At 30.1% G+C, this 1,896-nt stretch overlaps 1 protein-coding gene across 1 annotated transcript; it reads right to left on the minus strand.

The window, feature by feature from the left end:
- Positions 1 to 847: 847 nt before the first annotated feature.
- On the minus strand, positions 848 to 1,153 carry LOC133825518 (nuclear speckle RNA-binding protein B-like). Its single transcript, XM_062258446.1, has one exon. The coding sequence runs from the start codon at positions 1,151 to 1,153 to the stop codon at positions 848 to 850; it is 306 nt and encodes a 101-aa protein (XP_062114430.1).
- Positions 1,154 to 1,896: the final 743 nt, after the last annotated feature.

Raw genomic sequence — 1,896 nt, forward strand, 5'->3', positions numbered from 1 at the left:
AATCCTACATGACAAATAAAACTAAGTTGAATTTTTTTTAAAACAAAGCTCTACCAGTGAATTTCAAAATATGAAATTGGAGAAATAGATGATAATTTTTTTGTAAAAATAAAGGAAGCACAAAAACGATTGAAAATCTTATAATAAACATTATGAAAAATCTAGAGTTTTTTCATCAAACACTTTCAAAAAAAAATTCTTGTGAGTTTTCACTAAACAAGTTTTTCAAGAGAAATAGGATTTACTCATCTATGTGAATTTCAAATCCTACATAACAAAATAAAAGTTGGATTTTTTTTGAAAAAAAAAATAGAAAATCTACTAGTGATTTTCGAAAATGACTTAGAAATCTTAATTAAAAACACTTTAAAAAATTGGAGCTTCTTCAATAAACAAGTTTTTTAAGATGAGTAAATTTTGTATAAAAATATATATAATAAATATAAATTTTGCAATATGCATCATTAATTAGCCAACTAATTGTAGTTGGGAAGATAGGAGTCATTAATGCATAATGAATGAATTTGGAAAGAACATAGAATGAACAAAGAATGAAGAAGGAATTGAGACATGGAATCTTAGAATGAATCTTAAATAATGATTTTTTTAATTATTTAATTAAATTAAAATGTGATCGCCATGTCAGCAGGTAGCCTATTACTAAGTTTGAAAAAGTCAAAATAACATTAATTAACATTTTTAAATATGGACCATTAGATCTTAATCCAATGACTATTAATTAACAACACATCCATGAAAAAAAACCCAATCACTATTAAAAGTGAACCCGTATATATATTTCTGGCACTAAACATACATAATTAGTAGCAACATCACCAGAATAATATTAACATCCATCCAAGTTACAAGAAGAAGACAGTATTGATGATCTCGAGGAGGCCACTACTTCTAAATTATTAAATGTAGAAGAAGAAGAAGAAGAAGCGGAGGAGGAGGAGGCCGCGGCAGCGGTGGATTGTTTCCCGGTGAGTTGCTGAACAAGGCCCATGAACTCCTCCGGGCGGACATGAATGATCTTAGGTGAGTTGAGATACACCACCACCGGCGGCGGCCGAGGAGCACGTGACCTCTTCGTGATCATCTTCGTCGAGTTCTCGCTTATTGTCAACCTCGAAGGCCTAGGACCATTCATTATCTTCTCCTAAGAATAATAATGATAATAATAATACCGCACGTAATATTATCAACCTGAACCTGTATATAATCTCTAATCTAATTAAGTTTAAATTTGGTATTGTAATACGTTGGAGGAGACATATTTATAGGTTGGTTGTTTGGATTTGGAATGGGTAGTATATAGGATAGAGAGTGAAGGGGTCCATATATTAAATAGGGTGGTTAGGAATAAATTAAATTATTAAAGGGTCTATTATATGACAAAATAATAGGTACGTAGAGGAGCTGAATTTGAAATGGTCTAATATGGCCAATAAAAAATTAATATTTGATGATGATACTTGTATTATTATTACCGCCGGCAGTCTCTATAGAAACAATTTATAATTATTATAATATAAATTATTTGAAAAAATCAGTATTCAAAAAGAAAGAAGAGATTGACAGACCAAAGTATATAGTGGCCAAGTCAAAAGTCAAAGTCATGCATGGCAAAGAGTTTTTCTCAATGCCATTATCCGAATAACTTGTCAACACAAGTTTGATCTTTAGCTTGCAGTTACTTTTATCTTTCTATATTTAAGACAGAGAAAAGGAAAAGTTATATAAAAAAGTTAATATATATATGTGATGATGATAAAGTTAATTGACACTGGTATGTATGTTGACTGTGTTGAATTGATATTAAAGTTTGACTTGGCCAGAAACAATTTTAAAGTTTGAACTATATCTTAACCATAATTAACGGCTAATGGAAAC

The sequence above is a fragment of the Humulus lupulus genome, chromosome 3 (genome assembly GCF_963169125.1).
Source record: "Humulus lupulus chromosome 3, drHumLupu1.1, whole genome shotgun sequence".
NCBI classification, from domain to species: domain Eukaryota; kingdom Viridiplantae; phylum Streptophyta; class Magnoliopsida; order Rosales; family Cannabaceae; genus Humulus; species Humulus lupulus.

What these genes read in the sequence shown, in the direction of transcription:
- LOC133825518 (XM_062258446.1), bottom strand. Translation starts at nt 1,153, where the DNA reads ATGAATGGTCCTAGGCCTTCGAGGTTGACAATAAGCGAGAACTCGACG.